Source organism: Coffea arabica, chromosome 2e (genome assembly GCF_036785885.1).
Source record: "Coffea arabica cultivar ET-39 chromosome 2e, Coffea Arabica ET-39 HiFi, whole genome shotgun sequence".
NCBI classification, from domain to species: domain Eukaryota; kingdom Viridiplantae; phylum Streptophyta; class Magnoliopsida; order Gentianales; family Rubiaceae; genus Coffea; species Coffea arabica.
Window position 1 is genome coordinate 1,750,682 of NC_092313.1, and position 22,365 is coordinate 1,773,046.

The 22,365-nt window shown below is 36.9% G+C and overlaps 5 protein-coding genes across 5 annotated transcripts; 1 reads left to right on the forward strand and 4 right to left on the reverse strand.

Annotated features, from left to right (window-relative positions):
* Nucleotides 1-2,642: 2,642 nt before the first annotated feature.
* Nucleotides 2,643-5,157, forward strand: LOC113729985 (probable membrane-associated kinase regulator 2). Its single transcript, XM_027254382.2, has 2 exons — nt 2,643-4,273; nt 4,397-5,157. Exons 1-2 carry the CDS (start codon nt 3,247-3,249, stop codon nt 4,477-4,479), a joined length of 1,110 nt encoding a protein of 369 aa, XP_027110183.1. The 5' UTR covers nt 2,643-3,246; the 3' UTR covers nt 4,480-5,157.
* A 5,519-nt stretch (nt 5,158-10,676) lies between these two features.
* LOC113729696 (late embryogenesis abundant protein At1g64065-like) lies at nt 10,677-11,327 on the reverse strand. Its single transcript, XM_072081491.1, has one exon. The coding sequence runs from the start codon at nt 11,325-11,327 to the stop codon at nt 10,677-10,679; it is 651 nt and encodes a 216-aa protein (XP_071937592.1).
* A 3,154-nt stretch (nt 11,328-14,481) lies between these two features.
* Nucleotides 14,482-15,141, reverse strand: LOC113733399 (late embryogenesis abundant protein At1g64065). Its single transcript, XM_027259771.2, has one exon. It carries the CDS (start codon nt 15,139-15,141, stop codon nt 14,482-14,484), a length of 660 nt encoding a protein of 219 aa, XP_027115572.2.
* A 2,457-nt stretch (nt 15,142-17,598) lies between these two features.
* On the reverse strand, nt 17,599-18,249 carry LOC140037382 (late embryogenesis abundant protein At1g64065-like). Its single transcript, XM_072081502.1, has one exon. The coding sequence runs from the start codon at nt 18,247-18,249 to the stop codon at nt 17,599-17,601; it is 651 nt and encodes a 216-aa protein (XP_071937603.1).
* Nucleotides 18,250-18,748: 499 nt separating this feature from the next.
* LOC140037387 (uncharacterized) lies at nt 18,749-20,642 on the reverse strand. The gene is made up of 4 exons (XM_072081510.1): nt 20,500-20,642; nt 19,613-19,926; nt 18,879-19,525; nt 18,749-18,790 (listed from the first exon to the last, which is right to left on the reverse strand). The coding sequence occupies exons 1-4, from the start codon at nt 20,640-20,642 to the stop codon at nt 18,749-18,751; spliced, it is 1,146 nt and encodes a 381-aa protein (XP_071937611.1).
* Nucleotides 20,643-22,365: the final 1,723 nt, after the last annotated feature.

The window sequence follows — 22,365 nt, forward strand, 5'->3', positions numbered from 1 at the left end:
GACCACGAAAAAATTAGAAAATTATTTCCGTTCAGGAGTCTTTTGCTTTCTAAGACTTTTTCACTTTTTTTAATGTTTTGGAAAGGAATAGGTTGAAAGTTAGTTTAAGTTGGTTACCAATATTATTATCTTCCGACTTGTAAAGTTTTCTCTAGTCTAATGATAAACGTACGGTGTTTTAAGTGTACACATTGTAACTTATAAGCTGAATACACGTTATTGATTAACTTTAAGTTCCTTCTTCCAAGCTCCTCCAAAAAAAGCAAACACAATACTAAAATGGCTAAAGCTACCTCCCCCGCCTCTTTCAAGTTCCAAGTTCCAAGTTCCAACCTCTCTTTGTTTAAAGTAGTAAAACTCCAAACCTTACATGGGTGGAAAGCAATTTTCCAAAAAAAAAAAAAATGTTACGTTTTTCGTTAACACATTTTTTAATCAATTTTTTATCTCATATACATTAAATCGCTACAGTATATTTTCTTACAAAAAAATCCTAAAAATAACAATCCAAACAGGACTGAAATATGGAGAGTTTTAAAATCAACTAAAGAATCTCATAATCACCTGATTAATTTCCCCATCAACTAAATAGTTGTATTTTGAAGACATGTTAAAAGTTGAATTGAGCAAGGAAGTTTGCTTTGACCGGTCATTTTTGGGAAAATCTTGAAATTTATATATATATTTTTGCTAGAGAACTTTGTTCAATTATCTCTTTCTTTCACGTACTTGACAATCTACTGTTATTGTACTGCGTCTCGGAAACTGTTTCCAAAAACTGAAAACCAAATGCAGCTAATAGTAGTGTTGGAAAGTGTTAGACCGGGTTTCTAAGCAAAATCCTTTTGGTAGAAAAAAATTCGTGATATCGCCAGCCAGACCTAACATGAAACGCACTTTTTTTCCCATTGCTTTAAATTTTAAACTAATGTATTGATGGTCAAAGGCTATATATTCCGTTCCTGGGTTTGAGACTCTATTATCTTTAAGACGGACACACTTTAAAATCTGGCACACGCAAGCACAAAGGTAACAGTAGTAAATAAATAAGGTCTGTATTCTGTAATTACTTTGGTTTACGTATGGCAGCAGCTAGAGGCAGTCACAACACAAAGTAAGCAGTAGTAGCTTTGCAGATTTGCAGCGTACATTCAAAGGAAGATGACATTCTTCCCCCCCCCCCCCCCCGGGGGGGGTCCCTCTCTCTCTTTCTCTCGCTTGTTTGTAAGAATGGAAGAAGTTGTTCATGAAGTAGCATGTACAGACATTAGGCGTTAGCAAGGCAGGATCTCCTTCCCAACGCGACTTTATTTCTTTTTTTCTCGTTTTGCTTCTCTGGCGCTGTCTGTCTGGGACTTTATTATACAGGAGTTGCATAAAATTACTCTTTTGATACATATTTTTCTCTTTTTGAAAAGCTTTTTGGATTTCAAGAAGATAATAATAATTTTTGATTATCAAATCAGGTCCGTTGAAACCTGCAAGTCAAACCTTTAAGGCTTCGAATGGAATGTGTCTCAGGCTCTCAAGTCTGAAGACTCTGAACTCCTTTAAAAAACGCAAAAGAGTCGGTCCCAAGAAGAAGAAGAAGAAGCGTGCCCACATCTGCAACCAATGACCGCGTTTTGAAAAGAACCCGATGTCCGACTCGTCAGACTTATTAGCAAAGGCTGGAAAAAAGCAAACATTCCCCCTCTCATAACAAAGACTTAACCTCTTCCCCCCGTCTCAAAAGAAAACGAAAGGCCTCGCATGTTCATCTTTCCAAGTCTTTTCTTTTTGGCTCTTTACTCTTTTCTTTTTGGAAGTTTCTCGTCGCCCTTCAAGTACGCCCAGCAAATCCTTCATGGATTGGCTTAGGACCCATTGCGCGATTGATGGTTCTCTTTCGAAGAAATCAGACGTATTCTATGCATAATTAGACGTATTCTATGAGGATGGGAGTTTGAGATTCTTTATCTAACACTCACAAGTAGCTTGAGAGAATATCCAATTTGTGAATCACCTATTTTTTAAATTGCTTTGACAAGTATATGAATCATGTTTTGCCCTTTATGGAGGAAAGCAATTCGCTTATACCTTTATCAAAGGACTAAATCTAAATGCAGAAGAGAAGGATTAAGGAGCTGAATTAACGTCAATTATCTTTATGTTGAAGAGGAAATGATTGAGCAAGTTTTTCCACTTCACTTAAAAGAGGGCGGGCATTTACAGTTGGGAGTATTAACATAAGAGTATTTTTTTTCTCTCTCTCTCTAGAGGAATTTTTTTTAATTAATCATCAATTTTTACTCTTACTCTCTCACCGTAACTTATACCAAGATAAGGCCCAACTAGTGCTGGTCTAAAGGAACAGAATCTTAGCTCTAAACTATACAAGTGCACATTCTTTGGACTCTTGACTTGCAACTAAACTTACACAACAATTGTACTTTGCTAGTAGCCAACTCGCTTAGGAAGTAACCAACTCGCTTATTATTTAGACGTAACCAAGAATTGATTTGCCCCAGAAAAAGTAAAAAGAAAAAAAAAAGTTAACTTGGACAAGTAGGAAAAGTGAGTCCAAGGGGCGTTTGAGCAGTGTGAGGCCGGCCCCAATTCGAATCAAAAGTGTGAGAGAGCCAGTGCAGCAGTGGTCAGTCTGTATTTTGTACCATTTGCAACGTAACCCTCCCTCTGCCTCTGAACCTATTATTCCTGCCTCAGTATCATTTGCAGTTGCAGCACTCCCTTCCTTCCTTCCTTGCGGATGCTACACTCTCTATTATCAACTTTCCTCCTGTGTCTCACATGATAGTCCTTTACCTCAGCCCAATCCCCAAGATATTTTTGTTAAAAAAAAAAAAAAAAAATCTCTCCATTCATCTCACCACCGATTATAGTAACAGTAGTGAAAGACCCTTGTCTCTTCTCTCTCCGTTCCTCAGAGAGAAGAAAAAATCTCTCTGCTTTCACGAAACACCAACCACGACTGCCCAGTGCCCGCTCTATTTTTAATTTTGTCAGAGCCTAAGGCAATTAAAGTAGAGTCGCCCCTTTCCACTCCTCCATTCCAGCTGTAATTATTGTCCCTCACGAAATCAATTTCGCTCTCTCTTTACTTCCCTACTACTATTGGTTAAGTTAGTATATACAGTATATATATATAATAGAAAGAAGTTCCGCCCCCCGCAAAAATTCTCAACAAACTAGAAACTACCACCCAAGTAGTAGTAACCATCGTTGTGCTGTCCTTCTCCTTCAACCATGGAACCGTTTAGCTTACTCAAGTTCTGGCGTAGCGCCGGGACTGACCCCAACTCCGACGTCGATTCCTTGAGCAGCAACAAGAAGACTAACGTGGACGTTCGGAATCGTGCCCCCGAGACTGATGATCAGGAAGAGAGCGACGAGTACGACGACATCAGCGACAACGACGGCCGAGATTCACAATCAGATTCTTTCTTCGATTTGGTCTTCACAGCTCCCGATTGCTACAATAAACAAGCTATAGCAAACGACGCTAACTGCATTCTCCCCCACGATTCTTCCAAAGGCGACCGCCACGAGGGCAGCATTCATAGCTTAATAGAGCTGGAGTCTCCCCTGAAATCGAAAGTCTTTCCAGTGGACGTAGTCGACCCCAACTCCAAGCCTCACTCTCCAATTTCATTGCTGAAATCCGCACCCAAGTTCAGAGTCTTATTGCTAGGCTTTAGGAAGTCTAAATCAGACAAGCCCCAATCTAACCCAGCTTCTTCGGAACCCAAACGTCGTCAGTTCCATAAACCAGCACAGAATACTAATCGAGAGAGCAAGCGTTTGGCCGCCGTCAAGTACAAAGTAGAACAAGTTCCGATCGGATCATTGTTCTCCCGAGACAACAGCTTGAGAAGTAAGTTGCAGCGGGAGCGCACCTTTGATTTTTCCATAGACGACTCCTCCAAGCCGATGCCCAAAGACGTCCCAATGTACTTGAAGCTGATCAGGCCGCTGTACATCAGAGCTTCGAAGCGGTACAGCGACAAAATGAGGTTCCCTTGGGAACATCAGTCATCGAGGGTTTCTCCGATGTCATCTCCGGCAGGGGAATCGAGGCGAGGGGTAGATCGCGGGGGAGGAGGCTTTAGAGCAGTGAGCAAGCACCTGGGGAGGAGTCGATCGGCTGCGTCGTCGACGGCAGGCATGACGGCGTCGCCGGCCAACAGGAGAGATGATTCGCTGTTGCTGCACAATGACGGAATCCAAAGTGCTATTCTTCATTGCAAGAGATCGTACAACTCACCAGCTAAAGGTACCCCAAAAAAAAAATAAACTAAGAAAAAATTCAACGTGACTCCCAAAAAAAAAAGATACTAGCACTGTATATATTTAGTACCGGGTGCTTATAAATTTTTTTTTTTTTTTTGGGTGGCAGAATGTTCGGGTGAATTGCGCTTATGTCAGGGGAAATCAACGAATTTATCCAGTGAACAACGGAACCGGTGCAGCAGCATTTGAGATTATTTCGGATATACTACTACTCCTAGTCTCTTGTGAGCCAAGTAAAGCGGAATGGGGTGGTACTGCTGCTAGAATGGTAGTAGTATTTTGAAAGAAGGGGAGAAATAGCGGGAAAAAATGTGACGATTGCTAAAAGAAAGAAGAGGAGAAAATTGCCATGCAAGTTGAGGAGGTCCGACGTGACGTTCAATTGACGCAAGCATTAGCCAATGAAAAGAGAGGATATTGGGAGGGGAAGGGGGGCGGTGTGCGTAGTGTGTGTATCCCCAGTAAGTACATTGCACAGTAAAAAGTTTTTACTCCACCAGTAGTGAGTAGTTGCTGAAGTGCCGAGTTCTTTTTCTCTTCTTCTTTTTTTTTTTTTTTTGTTTTGGTTATATTTATGGGGGGCTTGTCTTGACCCTTGTGTAAAGCGAAGCCACTACTGATGTTTTAATTATGCGGCAGTACATTGGCAGTTGGTACGACGGCCTACGGGCGTATCATATCATGGAATGGAATGTGGGGTTGTGTATGTAGAAACTGGAAAATAATCTGCCCGTAAATAGAAACTGGAAACGTCTTCGGTGTAAAGCTAAATTCAGACGCTTGTTTCAACGGACATCGTTTTACAGCTGCTTCTATCTGCCATCATGGAATGGTGATATATATACCTTCACGTTTTCATTTTGTTCACTCTTAAAACTCCTTTTCCTCTTCGTGTAAGTTTTTTTTTTAAAATTTCTTTTTCTGTAATATTTCTCAACATCGGATGCAGGCCACGGTTTAAAAATGATGACTAGGTACTTTCGTGCCCCACATTTACTATTTTTTTTTTTATCGATACGATAGAATTCTTATAACCTAAACTAGCCTTTCTTATAACCTAAACTAGCCTATTCAAGAAGGGAGGGAGGGGATTCGATGTGAGTAGAAATTCTATCGAAACTGGTCAATAAAGACCGTCACACGTTATGACAACTTTTGTGGGAGGGCAAGGTTCGAAAGCCTAAGAAAGCTTAGGATGACCACTGGACCTCCCAGTGGCCCCCACATTTACTACTTGCTACTCGTGCAAGGAATGTTTCGACGGGCAAATGTTTTCAATTAGAATGCCGGCTGACGTTGTGGACTGCACTCCTGTGATGCATTTCTTTGAATCCAGATGCTGCAACTGATAGGGATCGATGGAGACGATGCCGGAGCCACGATTTTTTCCTTGGAGAATCCAAAATTTTTTCTAACAAAATTATTTTAATATGTTATGTTCAAAATAATATTTATCCATTTAAATATATGATATCTTAAAATATTAAATATTAATTTTTTAAATTATAAAAGTATGTCTATTTCATAAACATGCAGTATAGTCATAATAAAAATTAAGACATAAAATGTTTGATTAAATATCTTATAACAACACAAATCAATTACACATTATAAGAAGATGTTCTAATATGTCACTTGTGCAAAAATAAAAATATAACTATTTTTAATTAAAAAAAGGATAAAAGCTATGTTAACATACCTCAAAATTTCAATTTCTTTTCTTAAAAGTAAATTGAATTTTACATTCTTTCATAGAACTAAATTCATCCATGGTTGAATCAATGCTAAATTTTCAAACAACTTCCTTATTTATGTGCACAATTAAGCAAACATTCAAAAAAATTATCTTTGTAAGTTATTTTGGAGTTTTGTTTTATTTTTTTTAATTAAAAATGCTCGTTCTATAGTTACAGTTGATACAGAAAAAAATGAGAAACAAGTCTAATCAATTTGTCAACAAGAGAAATAGATCATTGAATTTCTTATTTTCACCGAGCCTTTAAGTAATTATTTATACATTTGAATATGGGTCAAAAAAATAATAAATCACCGGACGTCAAGAGGTATTAAGCTTTTTAAAATGAGAGGTATTAAGCTTTTTATCATCCTGGTGTAGAGCTATTTTTAACTACTAAGTTTGAGATGGATTAATGTGATTCCTCTACGCCTAGGGCATCACATGTACGTATATATAGCTGAGAGAGTGATTATGCTTCTCATGCAAGGGAGAGGAGAAATTTGGGGTGTAATAGATGTAGTCTTATTAGGGCGGATAAAATGTTATGTGAGAGACTGGTAGTACTGTTCAAAGAATTCTATAAACGTTTCGTTGAGAGCTAAATTAAATATATAGTCTATATGCCGTCTCACTGCTAAGGCACGTTTTAGAGGGTAAGCTTGCAGAACTCCACCAATCAAATTGCATCTACATAATGATCAAATAGGTAAATTTTTTTTTTTGTCTTTCCTACTAATTAAAATCTAACATTCCAATAATGTAGATTTAAAGCATTTATTTTAATATTTATGTATCTTGATGATCATTTAAAGGTTCATATAATGCTTACAAATGTCAACTTCATTTCAAACTCAATAGCTAACCCATTAAAATACAAAAAAAAAAAATAACTTAATTTACAAAATGTATATATTTTTTATATTTTAAAAGAAAATTTAAATAAAAGTTTTAGTTATCAGTAGAAATAAAATATAATAAAACTCAGTATCAATTAATTGTTAATAATGAAAAATATTAAGTATATAGTACCAAATCTGAGACTATGTAAAAAGGAAAGAAACATATGGGATATCATTGACATAAATAAATAGCATAAAAATAAAAAATATAAATTTAATTAGAATTCCTATTACTCATATAATTTGCATCTCAATTCATGTGAAAACCCTTAACATCACAATTTAAAATTTAAGAAAATAGATAATAATTTAAAATCAAAACATTGTGGATTAAAAGTACAAAGTTATAGCTGTTAACTAACGCCAATTTAATATTGACCATTAGTCAGTTGTTTTGTTTCCATTAATTGTTCTAAATCTACTTAAAATTATAAATTTTGGGGACAAATTTTGTTTTGATCAAAATATTGAAGACCAATTTGATACACAAATCAAACATTGAAAACCAAAATTGCAATTCCCCCTTTGAGAAATTCAAAGGATAAGCATACTACTACTACAAAAAAAAAAAACCATCTCATACCTCTCTGGATATGAACAGCACAAATTGAGCTGCCTCAAAGCTTTAACTTCCTCCGTCAAAGTTTAAGCATGAAAATTATAAAACACCGTACAAACTGCAAAATTCTGCTTATCTAATTTACTTGGACCAAAGTTACCATGTAAATGGACGTCCGTCCTGTTGCTCACGAGCTTTCACTTACCACACCAAAAAAAATAAAAAAAAAATATATATACATACATATATATATATATGTCTACATTGTCAAGGATAACAATTGAAACAGATACTCTCGATTATCGATGGGGCTGGGAGAGGGTGGGATGGGGGTCATTTTCTCTATCCGTTAAAGAACGGGACTGGAGATGAGGGAGTATATCCTTGTTCTGTCATCCACCTAAAAAAATAAGTAATATTATATAACATATTTAATATTAGTAGTTATAAATATCATATTATGTATATGTAATATAATTAATATTGTTAATTATATTAATAATAATTTATTTATATTAATACAAATTATTGATTAGTACATATATATTAAAATATTAATTACGCTTTTTGCTAATTATATATCTTTAAATAATAATACACTTCTTTTCCCCGCGGATGCAAGCGGGGCTGGGGGTGCGGGTGTCTTGCCATCCCCAAGTCACTGGGTAATGCCTCTTGCAAGGGGAAAGAAAAGGGCCAAAAACAAGGAAAAAAGACTCGATTATGCTGACTGAAGATTGGCCCTTCATCCAATGGGAGGTGGCTCGGTTCTCCATGTTCTGATACATTTACGTGGTGATGTTTGAAGAACAGCAAAAAGCTGAACACAAATATCCCAAAGGAGATTCGGTTCAATGGGGGTTAACCCTAAGACAAGCTATTCATCTGGCAAATGATCAAGGACAAAGGCTTACAGTATTGAAAACAGAAAACCAGTAGTCATTCATGCACCAACCAACGCATCGAATACCGCTAAAGTTTAGGGCCTCTGGCACCATTCCTCATCCAAAAGGGAGTCTTTGATCCGCTCTGATCCCTTGGTTGATCTCCTTAGGCTTACCGGGCGCCTAGATTATGTCTTCCACTGTTTTGCGAGTCCCCGCTACTGGCTAACATTTCCCCCCTTAATGAATGTTTTTCCACAGTTAAGTATGCACTGCTATTTGTTTTTTCAGATAATGCAAAAGCCAAGCGAGAATAAGACGCGGAGTACAAAGGAATGAAGGATGGTGGAATCTTGTTTGGACAGTAATTTTCCACATTTTTCAATCAGCTTTTTATTTCATATTTATTAAATCGTTACAGTAATTTTTCTATATGTTTCTAAAATTCAGAAAAATGCAATCCAAACAAGATATGTTTCTAAAATTCAGAAAAATGCAATCCAAAGTTTGGATAGTGTATTATTTGAAATATTATTTGGAATAATTACTGTAGCACTTTTTGTGATGTGATGTATGTGAGATAAAAAGGTGATTAGGAATATAAAAAGGTAGGTTGAGAAATGTGTTTGTGATGCAAGCAAAATATTATTTGAAATAATTGAGGTATCTAAACACTCCAAATTTAGAGCACCAAATTCTGATTTCTGTATTTGTTGAAAAGTTCTCATTTATTTTATTTTTCAAAATCGAAATTATTTAACACGAAATGTTAATGATAAAGGTTGTGTTTGGATTGCATTTTTCTAGATTTTTTGTAAAAAAATTATTGTAACGATTTAATATATGTGAGGTAAAAAGATGATTGAAAAATATATTCGTGAAAAACGTAACAATTTTTCTTTGATTACGAGATGCCAACCTTGAACCTTGTTATGTATATTAGATCAAGACAGTGCGACCAAGCCACACGATTAATAGTCGGGTGCATAATATATCAAGATCCTCGAAGACACAAACAATTATTGGCACAATTGTTTGGCTGCTTTTTTTAAAAAAATGTAAATAAATCGAGGAGATGCCGAAGGAATCCGGTTATCATACCATGAATCAGGACAGACCAAAAAAGCAAGCCGTCGACAGAATCCTATATCCATGGACGATAGATACAGTTATGTCCCTCTTGCTGCTGATACTTTGTCTCCTCTATTCTTGTGTCTAACCATTACCATTAGACATTATAAGTGATCTATAATTATTTCTACAACAAAGTCGCACAAAAGGAAACAAATTTTTCGAATGCGACTGCGTTCGGTGAACCTGATTCCCTCGCACGATCAACACGTGCCTATGAACGATGGAGTTACTTGAATCTTTCAACAGTAAGGGGCAAAATAAAAAATAATAAACCTGTTTTTTAAGCGAATGAAAAATGGGGGAATTTTTTTTTTTTTTTGGGGGTAGATGGGCTTGAAGTTAAACTGGGAGGGTTCTGAGATTTTGAAAAGGGTCTCTACGTTTTCGTGAATACATTTTTCAATTATTTTTTATCTTATATATATCAAATGGTTATAGTACATTTTCTATAAAAACTCCAGTAATCCAAACACAACCGTACTTTTTTTAATTGGTCCAAAACTAGGATCTTTGTTCGGGTTTCAATAGTTTTTCTGGTTCTATTTTTGTCGATTGAAGGCTTGGGTTTGTTGGGAAGGATAGTTCTTTGTCCTACCAAGTGACTCCCAACTCGGCCCTTGGGCTGAATGTAGTTGGGCTCAAGGCGTACACTCCTCAACAATAAACATTGGAAACGAAGCCCTCGTCAGTTGACAAGGAGCAGAGCTCCTTGCAATTTGGACTGAACCGTATGCTTTCAAAAGCAAATTTTCATTAATTTATTCCCAACGCTCAGCCTCCCGACGTTAGCTTCTTTTCCTTCATCACAACATCTTATCCAATCCTTATTTTCCTTTGTCACAGCTTCTTATCCAAGTAAACCTTAGACTCAAGTTAATAACAGAGGAAAAAAAAAATCAAATAGGGACAATACCAATAATAATAGAATCACAAGCATGCGTACAGAGAGCATTCATTAACAAAACAAAGCCCACAAGATAAAAGCTTTAGAAAACACAATAGATAACAAGCAAGCGAACGGATTATACTAACATGACCTGATGAGACGTTAGATACATACATAGGACCATATAAGATATCAGTGTTCCCTACTATAGGTCGAGTATGCAAATTTGATCATCATTCAGGGCCAACCTCGCTCCAACACCAAAGCAAAAGATAACATTCATTTATTATTTGCATGAGATGTTGGAAAGCTGTTGAGTTGCAGTAAAAACATCCATGGTGCAGTTCATTTTGCTGGATTTCTTCTTTTTGAATATGAAGGTTAACCGTACTTTGCCCCTCAAATCAGACTGGCTGGTAATTGGCAAAACACCAGCGTTTATATCATCTGCCAGTACTTGGGAATTTGATGTCAAATTAGCTGAGCTAAGCTTGACGACAACGTCAAACTTCCTGGTGGTTCTCCATCCCACGTTTGCCTTGGGAACGAGGGCCTCCCCAACTTGAGTACCTCGGTAGTACAAGTACATGGTGGTGCTTGGGTACCTGAAATTACCAAAATTTGTGTTCTTGACACCAAGTTGAGCATTCATGTTGAGATCAAAGGAAGGGCTGGATGGGGTCCCGACAGTGAAGTTGTCGAATGTGGCGGAGACCATGCGAAACCTGGGAGTTGTGATTTTCATGATGGTTTGAGTAAAGAGGACTATGATACCAGTTTGGAATATCACGAAAGCAACAACGTAAAGCAGATACTTGATGCGCTTCTTGCGACGGAGCTCTCCTGAGTAGTCTTCCACTGCTGCCTCCTCAATGTTGCTTCTAGGACGAGTGCTGTTGGCTGGAACCAATGGAGCTGGGGAACGGTTCGCGGCCATTTTTAAAATTTTTATTTATGATACTCCTGATATATATTGTAAAGATTAGGAAATTAATCAATATTGGAGAGATGGAGATTGTTTGAGCAATGGGCAACTGCGCACCCTATAAATAAGTGCCATGCAATACAAGTCTTCTTGGAAGCGAATGGTGTATATTTATGGCATGGATTCCTGGAAGCTCAGTTAGTTGATGAAGGGGAACTAACAAGGGAAGGAGTGATGAAGGCGGGTTTTGAAACTTTTTTTACATCTTTAGATGGTTCCATCCGCGTATGACTTATATTCCATAGTTTTTTTGACTTTATTGTATCTTTGATATTTTTTGTTTTTGCAGCGTAAATTTGCCCACAGCCGAGCCCACTAAGAATATTTGGATGCTTCGAGGGTTTAACCATGCAGTACTCTGGATACATCGTAAAAGTGCAGGAATTCTAATTTCCTTCTAAAGCAAGAGATTTGCTGCAGTTGTTGACATTTTCGTTTATCTTTTATACGGGAAACAGCCCGAATTAGCAATTTTTTTTTTTATTTTCATTAATCTTACTAACATGTTAACGCGATGCCATGATGGCGGACTCGTTGCATACAGGGGTTGGTAAAATTATCCGCAAGCCCAAAAATTTGACATATCCGAAAATTAGGATACTCGATCTGTATTATTTGATCGGGTCAAAAGAGAATTAGGTACCTGCTAAGATGCGGGTGCGGGAGCGAGTTAGGGTCACACAATTAAAAATTCGCAAGTATCTGATCCGCCTCACACATTTATATATATATATTTTATTTTTATACACATACTATTATAAAATAATATTTTTAGAACTAAATAAGCAATTTTATTGTACAAATTGCATTACAAATATGAGAGACTATAGTTTATTTATAAGATTCATTTGTATAAATTATGATATTATATTTTATAGAAAAGAGTTTAATTAATGTGGAACATATATTTAAAAACATGTGCTGCTTATTTTAAACTTTTATTGATTTTGAATTCTTTTAATATTTTTCCCTTTCTTGTATCTTCTTCGCATGCTTGTTTCTTAGTAGGAAACTTTTTTGAGAAAAAAATCTTTATTAAATCTTAGATGAATGTATAAAATATAAAATTAAATTAGCATAAATTATTTTTAAAAAAATTAAATGATAAGTAGGGCGGAGCGGATACCCCGTTGATCCAATCCTATTTCAGTGAGTACCCTCTGATATGCAGGGCAGGTAAAAATAAAAAAAATGACCGACCTGTAAGGTGTGAATCGGGTCAGCAAAATGATGGACGGGATGGGCACCCGACCCGCACACCACCCCTAGTTGCATGCCAAGTTTACCCATAGCAAATTTTTTTTTTTTTTTTTTGTGGTTATATATCTCTACGGTTCTTTCTTTCCGTACGTTTCTTCCAAAGCTTCCACTTTTTTCATCCACACTTTTATATAAGGCTATTATGCCATTTAGAGCTCTTATTTCATTCTCAAATTTGCTTTTGACATTTTCAACTTTTTCTTCAGACAGACCCTTGTCTCTTTCCCCCGTAATAGACAACATGTGCTAGGGACTCGGGGCTTTTTCTTTTTTTTTTTTAAATAGAATACATCAATACAACTTTTGGTTAAATAATTATTTGGACTGAGATCATGGATCTAAAATGTTTATGCTAAGTTATTAATAGCCTATTACCTAATGTGTTATTAATTAATTTAGACTTCTATGTTTTTTAGAGTGCAGGACTCAACTTTTAGTGACTTTTGATTATTCAGCATTTAAGTCCACCGTACGAAACATAAATACAATGATGGAGATAACCTGCGTCAAGAATAACGGTGTATATACATTTTAAAAATATATTGGACTAACTTATTGACTACTGATGAACTTGATAAGTAAAACAGAAAACAATAAGGCGAGGGGCTTTTACAATTGTCAAGCCAAGACGGTGATGGATGGGGTAATTCGCAAGAAAACTTCGTATCGAACGTTTCTTTAATTTCGACTTTGATTAGTTGTCTGGAGCGATCATTTTTCTACTTATTGACTATTTTGGCTTTTGATTCTCTTCACTGCCACAGCCCATAAGATATATTGACCAGCATAAAATGCAGCATACATTTTTTTGAGTTATCTCACTTTGGCCCGCAAAATATATATGTTAGTAACACTTTGAAGCCAAACTTTTACAGGCAGCAATTTACAACCCGATCGTTTTTTTTTTTTTAACTTTTGCCGCTTTTTGGTCGTCCACTTTGTTCCGGGCCGGGCCGGGCCCCGCTCCCCTCCCATTTTGGCAAGGTCAACTTGTTGTTTCAAAGTTAATTTCTTAAAGAATTGCTTGTACCATGTATTGTATTGTATTTATTACCGGTTACTACTACTAAGTTGTTGCGGGTGCAGGTGGGTAGGGTTTATATGTGTTTCCAAGTAAATTTATATCTAAGCAAGCTGATCGTGGAAGCGGTGCTGACCCGCTGAAGAAGACTTTGGCCCTTCGGTCTGCAACTTCCAATCGCGTACGACACTTGAAACCTTGACTTAATTATGGTGCCTTTGAATTTTCGCGGCTAGGGATAACGACGTCCCAGTAGACACTGAGAGTGAAGTGCAGGTCCACGTGGAATCACGCCGAAAATTACATTGAAGGAAAATAATAATAATAAAGAATTACTTCGACCTTCTTTTATGTTAAATTAAGAATTGAAGTGATAAAAAAAAAAAAAAGGCATTTCGTCAACGTCCCTTCATGCTTCTTCTTATATTATTAATTAATACTTCTGATAAAATAACAAATAAACAATCAAGAAAATCTTAATCTGAGAACATTTGAAGGCGCCAAGAAAAGTTAAAACAACAAACCAAACAAAAAAATCAAATACCCGCGCGGCACATTAATTAATAGTAAAAAAAGAACACGTCCTGTGTAGTAGAACACTAACCAACATAGTACAGTACCGAAATAATACATGGAAAGAAAGAACTGAAGTTAATAACAGCAAAAATAGATACTACTACTTAGGAAGCAAGCAAGGGGACCTGACCATCATCCACACGACCTATAAAACTCATGAATGTCCCCTCAAGTAGAGTAGAGTATATATGTGAATTTTGATCATCAGGAAGATGAAGATAGTGGAGCTAGCATATGCATGTATCTCACTCAGTCGCATGAGATGTTGGCCAGCTGTTCGGCGGTGAGGAAGACATCCATGGTGCAATTCATTTTGGCGCTCTTCTTCTTGTTGAATATAAAGGTGAGCGCCACTTTGCCCTTCAATTCAGCCTGGCTGGTAAGTCGCAAAATGTTGGCGTTCAAATCAGCTGCCAGTTGTGAATTTGATGTTAAGTTATCAGAAGTGAGTCGGACGGCAACGTTAAACTTCTTGGTGGATCTCCATCCAACGCTTGATTTCGAAATAACGCCCTCCCCAACTTGGCTGCCTCCGTATAAAAAGGTCATAGTGGTGCCCTGGTACTTGTATCTGCCGAAATTTGCATTCTTGACGCCAACTTGAGCGTTCATGCTTATATCGAATGTAGGGTTATTCGGTTGTCTGCTTACGTTGAAAGGGTCGAACGTGGCGGACCGGACGCGGAACCTCGGAGTTCGGACCTTCATGATCGTCAGTGTGAAGATCAAGATAACGCCAGTTTGGAAGATGACAAAGGCAACGAAGTAAAGTAAATACTTTTTCCGCTTCTGGCGACGGAGCTCTCTGGAGCCTCCCCTTCCTGCCTCGTCATCGCCGGTTCTCACGTATGTTCCGTTGGCCGGTCCCTGAACCAGTGGATGTGGGGATTGGTTCTCTTTTCCTGCCATCATTTTGAGGCTTCGTCACTAAGAGGAAATCAGTATCGAGTATATATATGCTATGCGGTGCTGTTTAATAGCGCCCGCCCTGTAATGGATGAATAATAAATATGCTGGTAATCGAGGGTGGAGATTGTGTGTATATATATACACACACACATACGCGCTAGGAAGGGACTTGCATGACCCGTGATTCACAGTGGAACCATAAATTATGTGGCCATGAGATGGTTCTGTAGACCATGGATGAGCTGAGGTGGTACGTGAAAATGAAAAGAAATTGCCACGTAATAATGTAAGCAGCATTTTGGGGTAGATCATTAATATGGGTGGGGCCAGGTGATACGAATTCTAGTACTCCAATTACGACTTACTTGCGCAATATTTAGCGATCTAAAGTCCGAAAAAGAGAGCACTACTATAGGGACATCATCGGTCCAGTCGGGCTTCTGGAAGGGAAGACGGAGGATGCTGTATATGAATGAATGAAGGTCTCTTTCAAATTTCTAGCGTACCAGTAGCAGTACATACATGTGTTATGTTAGAGATAGTTCAAAAAAAACGAACGCGTTTTTAGTTTTGTTGTTTAAGTTTTGTCTTGCAATTTATAGTCTCCCCTGCAAATACAAGTACACCTACTACTAGGGATGTTTGGTCTTTGGTGCGTAACTTTGCTGCTCATTCATGATTCGTCGACTGGCAATTTGAGACTGTTACCGTAGGCCATAGAGTGTGGTATAAGCTAGTACAAGGCAATATTGGATATTTTCTTGATGAATTTCCCTATAATTTCTTCATGGTAACTCAAGTCAGCCAAGCACTAGCACAAATTTTCCCAAAGTTATCCTAACCTTCCTGCATTCTCCAGGAAACAAAGAATTATCTTTTTTGGAGAGGTGGTGAATCCTCTTTTCTCCTTTTTGAATTTCTTAAATGGGCGGAGATATGGTGAAAAATCCAAGAAAGAACTCAAAGTTTTGGGACGACGTTGTCACAGTAATTCATCATACTTTTTTGGGGGCTTTTTCCCACGAAATTCATTGCAACTGCAGACCTCTTCCTGGAGGTCTGCTATTTGCAATGCCTTTCCTCATCGAATCAAATATTACGAGTTCATTTTTTGTTCGTTTCCCATGTGTTTAATTGTCAAAAGATCAACCCCTCTCTGTCAAACGCAATGTGGCCACAAAAATTACACATACAAAAAATATGGTGTGGATGAAAAGTTGTTACATCGTAACATGAAATCATAAAACGAGTTCATTGTAAATTATCGAAGTCTTGGGGTTTGGGAGAAATCATAGATGTGTTTGGATAAGAATTATTTGTCAAAAAATTATTTGTTTATATAACAAATATATTTTTCAACACACATTTTTATCTTTTTGATCACTTTTTTATCTTACATATATCACATTATAAAGAGTGATACAATAATTATTTTAAATAATATTTCAAATAATCTCATATCCTCAACAAAAAAATACCTATATATGAACCTTTTCCAATTAGTCACAGTGCCTCCGTCACTCTTATTGTATACCTACATTCTGGAATCTAGATGGTGTCGGTCCGATGGAGCAATTTTCTACTATTTGACTATTTAGGAGTTTAAACCAATTATCTTTAGAGTAATTGGTCACTGGGAAGAGTCTTTTCTTGGGTGCAGATCTCTTGAATCGCATTCATCTCCAAGATTTTCTGAAAGTTTCACCCGCAGGTGCAAAGGCACTTGTTCGGTCTAGCGGTGGTTCAGTCCCTTCCGGATTCTCTGTTGGTCCATTTGACTCTATCCCTTCCCCTTAGTATAAAGTAGGAATAGGAGTAAAACAGAAAAGTTATTGTATCGAAAAAAAAAGAGACTATTTAGGAGTTTACATTCTCCTCCTCAAACTGTGGATCCTGGTGACTCACCATCCCTTGGTAGCCAATACACGGGACCAACATAAGCGATGCTATCAATATTTTCTTTTATTTAAGCTTTCCAAGTTGATTGGTTTTACTTTCGTGTTATCATTTGTCATGCTTTTGTTGAGGCATAAAAGTAGTAGCTTTGAACATGAATTTTAGCCTTTTTCTTTTTCTTTTACTTAGTTCTTATCAAAGTCCAACTGCGCGAGGATATATTACCAAGAAAAAGATGTGCACATTTGGTCATCGGACGAGGCTTGGTCACTTTGCCCTAGTCTCAATCAAAAGTCAATCAACTACATAAAACAGTTTCCAAATTATATTAAATTGTCGTAGATATACAGATAAAAGGCAACAACTCCAAGAAGTAATCACAACCAAAAGAATTTCAATACACTCGGGAAGTAAACATAATCCAAATTAGTACAGAATCAACATAAAATGGGAGCAAAAATTGATACATATAAAAAATATAGTCCTCCCAAAAAAAAAGGTGCAAACTTAGTAAACTTAAGTTCAGGCCAAAACTATTTAGAAGAAGAGTATATTAATTTATCACTCGCATACTATATTCGCAAGCTGTTGACTTGCAACCGCAACTTCCATGGAGCAATTCATCTGTGTTTCTTTCTTCTTCTTGAATATGAATGTGAGAGCCACTTTGCCCTTCAACTCAGCCTGGCTGGTAAGTGGCAAAAGTCTAATACTCAGATCAGTTCCCAATTGAGAATTGGGCGTTGGTAAGTTAGCGGAGCTAAGTTTCACCGCAACGTTAATCTTCTTGTTAGATCTCCATCCCACACTTGACTTGGGAATAGCTGCCTGCCCAACAGGGTTCCCTCTATAAAAGAAGTTCATTGTGGTATTTTGGTACTTGAATGTTCCAAAGTTTGCGTTCTTGATACTGACTCTGGCATTCATGCTCAAATCAAATGCCGGGTTTGTTGGTGTTCCCACATTGAAATTGTCAAATGTGGCGGACTGCACCCGAAACTTTGGAGTTCTCACTTTCATGATGGTTAATGTGAAAACGACAATGACACCAGTTTGAAATATCACAAATGCAACAAAATACAGCAAATATTTCATGCGCTTCTTCTGACGGAGCTCCCGGGAATAGTCCGAGTCCGACTCCGGTTCATGGCTACGGCTATAACCGTTTGCGGGAGCCAACGGATATGTGGCATGCTGCTCTCCGTCCACCATTGCTGATGATGTTCGAGTAGTACGATTGATTCTAGACAAGAAGATTTATAAGGTGATGTTGGAACCCTATATGTCTCTCCCCACCAGTGACGGAGGCAGGATTTTTTTTTTGGGGGGGCCAAAATTTTTTCCTAATAAAATTATCTTAATTATTATGTTCAAAATAATTTTCTTCTATTTAAATATATAACATCTAAAACTATCAAATATTAAATTTAATTATAAAGGCATGTCTATTCATAAATATACCGTACAGTCATAACAAAAAAGATACCCTTTGATTAAATATCTTATAACATCACAAACCATCCAATTTGCACATTATGAGAAGATGTTCTCCAATATGTCACCTATGCAATATATATATATAACCTTGTAATATAAATGTAACTATTTTCAATTAAAAAAAGATAAAAGTTATGTTAGCATACTTTGAAATTTCAACATCTTTTCTTAGAAGTAAATTGAGCTCTAAGCTCTTTCATAAAACTAAATTCATCTATGATTGAATCACTGCTAAATTTTTCAGCAACCTTCTTTTCTATATACACAGTTAGACAATCATTCAAGAAATTATCTTCCATCTTGTTTTGGAGCTTTGTCTTGATTATTTTCATAATTGAAAATGCCCGCTCTGAAGTTGCAGTTGATACAGGAAGAGTAAGAACAAGTCGAATCAATCTATCAATAACATGATATATCACTGATTTTCTTGTCTTCACCAAGCCTTGACATAACTCATTAATACCAGATAATTCTTGCAATTCAGGATGATTTGGAATGTCGAGCTCAAAATGTTGAAGTTCTATTCTTAGACGTACTAGTTCTTGCTCCATAAAATCATTTGGATAGAACTTCTCTGCAAGTTTACAAATATCATCAATCTTGAACAGCATAAATCCATTTCTAGGATCTAAAGCAGTGCTCAAAATAAGCAATTCCACGGTATGATCCTTAAACCTGCTATGTAACTCTTGCAATTGATAATCAATTGTTGCAAGAAATATATCCACTCGATAATAATGCCCCACACTAATCTCATCATGATGACTTCGAGATCTACCACGTCTTGCAATATATTGAGCATTCATACATGGGATATCAATTTGATGTTGCTCACAAAATAATTTAACTTTCACCAAGAAATCATCCCATCCCGAATCTCGAAAAGTCTTCAGTAGCTTTGTTGTGCTTGAGACAAGATGCATTGCATTCAAAATATCTTGAGATTTATGTTGTAATGCTATATAAAGAAGATGAGTAATTTCCATAATGTCTTTCATAAGATGCAAAGTGAAAACAAACTTAAAGGATAACAACTGATTCAAAGCAAAATTTGCATCTCCACGTTAAGAGTATGAACCTCCATCTACTGCAATGTTACTTAAAACCACACAAGTAGCATTGAACATTTTCAGTAAACTAGAAATAGAATCCAAATGAGAACCCCAACGAGTATCTCCAGTTCGTTTTAAAGTGCCAATTTGATTAAGCTCCCTTCCAGTTTCAAGTTCACCATTAGCAATCTTAGTAGCAACTTCAATTGCTTGAGCCTCCTTTAATTCATCATTACGTTTGTTAGATGCAGTAACAATGTTGATAATGAAAACTAAATTGGAGAAGAATTGGTGAACAGAAGCTACTTCTCTAGAAACTGCAACTAAAGCAAGTTGAAGCCTATGAACCAAACAATGAATGTAATAGGCATATGGACATTCATGGCAAATTAAAGCTTGCAGGCCATTCCATTCAAAGATGACTAATTCATATATATATATATATATATATATATATATCAACTCTCATAATATAAACTAAAATTGAAAAAATTTAGGGGGGGCCAATTTTATTTTACACACATATTTACATATTATGAATTAAAATTCTCAAAACTTAGGGGGGGTCATGGCCCCCCTCTGCCCCCCTTGGCTCCGTCATTGCTCCCCACCCTTCTCTGCTTTCTGCTTGGTTTTGCTACTTGTTCTCAGTTCTGACTCCCGAGTACAAGAATAGATTGGAAGGAATGTTGGAGATGGAAAAAATGGGCAGCGGACAAATGCATATATAGTGGGGGCAGGAGTTGGATACCAGACTCGGGGAAATTGCAAGTGGAGACTGGGGTATTAACAAAAGAATCTTGCTGGAAATGTGTTGCACCAATGTATGGATTTCTTTGTTTTTTAAGCTTTAGAATAACGCGTTTGGCGGCTTACCATGAATCTTGACTTTGTCTATCTGATTTTAGGATACCGTGTCAATAAAGTCTGGCATCCTGATCTATTAATTGTTAGCAGAAGCTTTCTACTAGGAAATGATCTTGTGACAATTAAGGTTACAGCAACTGAAATGTGACAGCCCCATGGAAACAAACAAACGAAGATGCATGCATACATTTTCTGATGTGTACACTTGATACTTCATAAGATAACTTGATCCTCTCATATTGAATGGGGTAGGTGAGATATATTTTAAACAACTATTTTGCGATGTAAAGAAAAACCACTTCTTAAAGGTGCAGCGATTCTTCTTGTAAGCGACCTCTTGTAGAGTGTACTAAAACGGTAAAAAAATAAATAAATAAAAAATTGTCCTCTCTTTTAATTTTAACCAGCTTGATTCGTTTATTTCAAAAACAAACCTTACAACAACTTGTATAGCACACTAAATAAGTAACTGATACAGATCTAAACCAAACTAGCTGGATTTTGTGTTAGTGGGCTTCATTTTTTTTTTTTTTTTTTACCATTTAACTGACTTTTTACACAGCAAAATTGAATCAGTAGTATTCATATCTTGAGTGCTATCAGCTAATAGAGTTGTCTAAATTTTAGCCACTTGTGTTCTGATTTCACTCAGTATTTAATTCCTCAGGTCTCTAAAACCATTTCTTCCTGAGGATGCAAATCCAAATACACCTATAATTTTGTACTACTTTGTAATATAGCTGCGTGACTGTGTGTATTGTGAAATGGAAAAGAATATCAACTCGTAAAACAGTAAAAGACCTTAATTTGGAAAAGGTCTCTGGTCAAGTGAGGTGGACTTTTTTGCAACAAATAAATTTACATGCTAGTGGACCTAGCTGCTCATTCGTGGTGAACTAACGACCTCATATTCTTGTAGCCTCTACATTGACCAACCCACCACCATTCACTCGACAGTCATGAGCACAAACTCTCTAGTTTCTCTTCTCTATCTTGCAGCCAATGAGTTTCAATAAAGCAACCACCAGCTGATGGCCACCATCATCGTGCCTTTAAAAGGCTTCAGTAGTAGGGTGGGAGGTAAGGGTTCTATTCTCAGGGATCTATTTCGATAGATTCAGTTGAGTCTCTTCATAGTTAGATTAGGATAGAATAGGAGTAGAAATGTCGATCGACAAGAAAAAAATTTCAATAAAGCAGCGTGCTCTTTAACAAAAAAAATAATAATAATAAATGAAGCGATGTGCAAAATTCAGACCTTTTCTATGTAATTTTGAGAAAAATGAGATTAAACGCTGAACTGGTTTCGCCTTCCATACTATCAACGTACAACGGGTAACTGCGGAGTAGTTAACAAACACGAAGATAAAATTTTGTGTATACTTATTTGGTCCGCTAGTCATTTGAATGTCGCCATCACCTAACATGTTGATGGATTGCTTAACTTAATCAAACAGTTGCTGCAACTTGTTTGAAGTAACGGAGGATAAAGCAACTTCTAGGGCACTTAAGGTGGAGGAGAAAGTCGCCAAAGATGGCGCAGCGCGATTCAATTGTTGTGGAAAATGCTCCTCACCACCAATTTAAATGAGGAAAATTCTACCGTTTGATAATATCGTGATTTAGAGTCGCATTTTATAGATACGCTCTTTCAAAAAAGTCAAACTGTTTTTTTATAGATTTTTCATGGTCAATTCTCTGGGCTATTAGTAGAGGGAAGAACCACCCGGTGAAGAAGCAACACTTCTCAAACATGACTTTTAGATTAGAAAAGTAGCAGTAGTACGCGTGAAAACTCACGGGGGATGAAGCGCGTTATAACATCCCATTTTACACTTTGGGGTTGGATGAGGATTGCATAGTTGACTGCATAGAAGGAGCTTCTAATCCACCCGTTAAAGCATAAAGAGCA

Excerpts from the sequence above, each read along its gene's own strand:
- LOC140037387 (XM_072081510.1), bottom strand. The coding sequence starts at position 20,642 with ATGTATGCATGCATCTTCGTTTGTTTGTTTCCATGGGGCTGTCACATT. Across the intron at positions 19,927-20,499 it reads TGCCAGACTTTATTGACACG|GCTTCAACTTGCTTTAGTTG; the intron begins GTATCCTAAAAT and ends TTTGGTTCATAG. Across the intron at positions 18,791-18,878 it reads CAACTGCAACTTCAGAGCGG|AAAAGAAGGTTGCTGAAAAA; the intron begins GCATTTTCAATT and ends CTGTGTATATAG.
- LOC113729985 (XM_027254382.2), top strand. The coding sequence starts at position 3,247 with ATGGAACCGTTTAGCTTACTCAAGTTCTGGCGTAGCGCCGGGACTGAC. Across the intron at positions 4,274-4,396 it reads GTACAACTCACCAGCTAAAG|AATGTTCGGGTGAATTGCGC; the intron begins GTACCCCAAAAA and ends TTTGGGTGGCAG.
- LOC113733399 (XM_027259771.2), bottom strand. The coding sequence starts at position 15,141 with ATGGCAGGAAAAGAGAACCAATCCCCACATCCACTGGTTCAGGGACCG.
- LOC140037382 (XM_072081502.1), bottom strand. The coding sequence starts at position 18,249 with ATGGTGGACGGAGAGCAGCATGCCACATATCCGTTGGCTCCCGCAAAC.
- LOC113729696 (XM_072081491.1), bottom strand. The coding sequence starts at position 11,327 with ATGGCCGCGAACCGTTCCCCAGCTCCATTGGTTCCAGCCAACAGCACT.